Source organism: Glycine soja, chromosome 12, assembly GCF_004193775.1.
Source record: "Glycine soja cultivar W05 chromosome 12, ASM419377v2, whole genome shotgun sequence".
NCBI lineage: Eukaryota > Viridiplantae > Streptophyta > Magnoliopsida > Fabales > Fabaceae > Glycine > Glycine soja.
Genome location: NC_041013.1, coordinates 3,945,744 through 3,948,987, shown reverse-complemented (window position 1 = coordinate 3,948,987; position 3,244 = coordinate 3,945,744). Strand labels below are relative to the sequence as shown.

The window sequence follows — 3,244 nt, the reverse complement described above, 5'->3', positions numbered from 1 at the left end:
AATTCATGGTCCTGCATTATAGCTTTCAAGTGTAGCGATGAAGATATTTGAAGAACAAGAAAGACCAAACTGAGAAGTGAGAGTTCCCCCAGAATGCGTGAGAGAGAGATTCAACAGTGTGTGGTCAAAGAGGTCCTTCATTCCTTCCATCTTTTGTATATTTTTTTTTTTTGGTTTTCTATATTTTTTGTTTAATACATTTTTACAACCTTTACTATTTTATTTTTCTAATATTGTAATTTCTCTTTTTTCATCCACACCTTGAACACAGAGAATTTGGTTATAAGTCATCATAATCATTTAGAATAAAATCAAAGGTGAAAACATTCCATTGATAATTTGAATTAAGTTGCACAATTGTAAATGACATCTTCATCGCAACTAAAAGACTTTTTCATTCTTATTACCAAAGTAGTAGCAATTGTCAACAGATCGATCTACATCTTTGTTTCACCTCTAAGTCCAATGGGACCTCTTTAGAATAAAAGAATAATAAAATAACTATTTACCCTCTAAGTCTAATAGGGCCTCTTTAGAATAAAAGAATATAAAAAAATCAAATAATTATTTACAAAATATAACCATTGGATAAAAGAATTTCATAATATTATTTAGTAGAGCTATATAGTCTTGTTTCTTTCTTGAGAAAATTTTTGAACCACTGTGCAGAGAGCTTCTCATATCTCTTCAAATTATTTTTGTAATCCACAAAAATCATTCCAAAACGTGATGTATAGCCTGAAGACCATTCAAAATTGTCGAACAAAGACCACACATAATATCCCTTCACATTTACGCCATTCCTATATAATGTATAAATTAAAAGAAAATGAATTACAATAAATATTAAGTTGTAGGACAAAATAACATAAATCTTTTATATAAATAAAATATTACTTACTTAATTGCAGATTGAAGATAAAAGAGATGACGATAATGATAATCAATTCTGAAGGTATCCATAAGAGATTCTTCAAGTGATAATGTTGGTTCATTATACTCATTTATACCTATAAATTAAGAGAAAAATGTAAAATATAAGTAAGGACACATTGTCAATAGGTTAGGAAAATTGAAAATCATGTAGAAGCATGTATGTCATTGCATTAAAGAAAATTAAGTACATATATATAGATAAGTACTATTTACCATTTTCAGTGATGTAAATCAAAGGATTGTTGTACTTTTCCTTGGTATATAATAAAAGGTCACGAATTCCTCTTGGATAAACATACAACCAATCAGAAGCAATCTGCATAATTACGAAAAGAGGTTAGTTTTTATATTTTATAAAAATTAAATGATTGAAGTATAATTGCATTGGCATGTTTAGGTGGGCTTACACACCTTTATTCCTATAGGTTTCCCATCACGTTCATCTGTGATCAATAAAAAACATAAAAGACAAACCATTGTCAGCCACGATCATGTTTAATAATGTATACATGCAATTAAGGGAATTGATAGAGTGATAGAAGATTGAAGTCCTTACATGCAGGAGTGACAAGAGAATCTGTCAAGTAGCTAGGTCTGGCATTGCTTAGCTGAGGTGAATCAGAGGCATATGTTGTAGAGTAATAGTTTAAGCCAATAAAATCAAATGAACCGATAAGTAGTTTGGATTGCTCTGTTGTAAACTTTGGCAATCTTGTTCTCACAAGAGATCGCATGCTTTTTGGATAGTCTCCGGATGTTAATGGATCCATAAACCTGAAATTAATTAGTCGTCAATTTAACTTTTTGTTCAACCAGTAGTCATGCATTCTAAACACCAAATAAAGAAAGTTACATAAAGGGAAAGAGGAATTCTTACCATCCATACATGAAGTCAATTGCTCTTTCTGTAGCCTTTTGATCAGATTTGGTATCTCTGAGCGGCAAAAACCAATTAGCTACCAAGGTTATGCCTATCACACCTTTTTGAAAGGCCTGCATACATTGTATTTAAATATTTAGTTATAAAACAAAAATATTAAACAACCTTTTAATGAGTAGTTCCCTTATTCTAATTCCTACCTCAATGTAAAATTTAATATGACAAAGTCCACCTATAACATATCTAAAAGGTTAAGAACAAATTAACTAACCTGATACTTGGTCTTGTACACACGAACAACTGCTGCATGAGCAAGAAGTTGATGGTGTGTAACCAAATAAGGCTCCGTTGAAGAATCACCACCAGTACAGTTCAAATTCATCCAAGCAGAACAACGTCCTGGTGCCATTCGTCCATTTGCATAGCCATTTTGGCTGTAACTCCATGGCTCATTCAAAGTAACCCAATGTTTCACCCTATCACCAAATTCCTTGAAGCAAAGTTCCGCATAGTCCCGAAAATCTTTCCTGGAGATCAATATATGTTTGTTCGAAAAATTATATTCATATCCAGATGTTAAATGTGCTAAGCACTCAAATAAGCTAGGTTAATTTTAGAATTGAAACTCACACTATGCGTGGACTTAAGAATCCGCCATACTCATCTTCTAAGGCTTGGGGAAGATCCCAATGAAATAGAGTCACAAGTGGTTGTATACCTGTAAATGTTAATGTTTAATTAATTATGATTATAGATATCAAGGGAATATGTTCAAACTGAACTGGAAGTAAAAAAAAAAAAAAAAAGATTGAAGTTTGAATTCTTACCATTAGCCACTAGCTCATTGATAAGATTGTTGTAATAGTTTATTCCTTCTCGATTTATACCTCCACTTAGTTTTCCTTCTGTAAATATACATTTAATTAAAAAAAAAGGTTAAAAAATAATATCCAACAAGGCAAAACTTAGTCCAAAGTTATAAAGCAATCAACTTACTTGGGAGAATCCTTGACCAAGAAATGGAAAATCTATATGAATCCAAATTCATATCCTTCATCATTCCAACATCTTCCTTGTAGTGGTGATATGAGTCAATGGCCACGTCTCCGTTGCTTCTATCCATGATCTTTTCTGGATAATTATGGGTGAAGGTATCCCATACACTTGGTTCTCTACCACCTTCCTTTGCTGCACCTTCGAACTGGTACGAGGAAGATCCCGCCCCAAAGATGAACCCTTCTGGGAAACTCTTCCGACTCAGTGAAATGTCAATAATAGGTGAAACTGTATCTGTTTCTAATTCGCATGTAACTTTGGAAGACCTAACAAGAACAAGAACTATGAGGCCCAAAAGGAAATAACCGTTGAATGCCATATCTTGTTATGTATATATTTTTCTTAGTCGTTTGATGTATTGTCTCTGCAAAT

At 32.4% G+C, this 3,244-nt stretch overlaps 1 protein-coding gene across 1 annotated transcript; it reads right to left on the bottom strand.

The window, feature by feature from the left end:
• Window positions 1–371: 371 nt before the first annotated feature.
• Window positions 372–3,244, bottom strand: LOC114379398 (cyanogenic beta-glucosidase-like). Its single transcript, XM_028338040.1, has 10 exons — window positions 2,813–3,244; window positions 2,644–2,721; window positions 2,447–2,534; window positions 2,088–2,343; window positions 1,814–1,929; window positions 1,493–1,710; window positions 1,348–1,379; window positions 1,150–1,252; window positions 902–1,010; window positions 372–803 (listed from the first exon to the last, which is right to left on the bottom strand). Exons 1-10 carry the CDS (start codon window positions 3,189–3,191, stop codon window positions 608–610), a joined length of 1,575 nt encoding a protein of 524 aa, XP_028193841.1. The 5' UTR covers window positions 3,192–3,244; the 3' UTR covers window positions 372–607.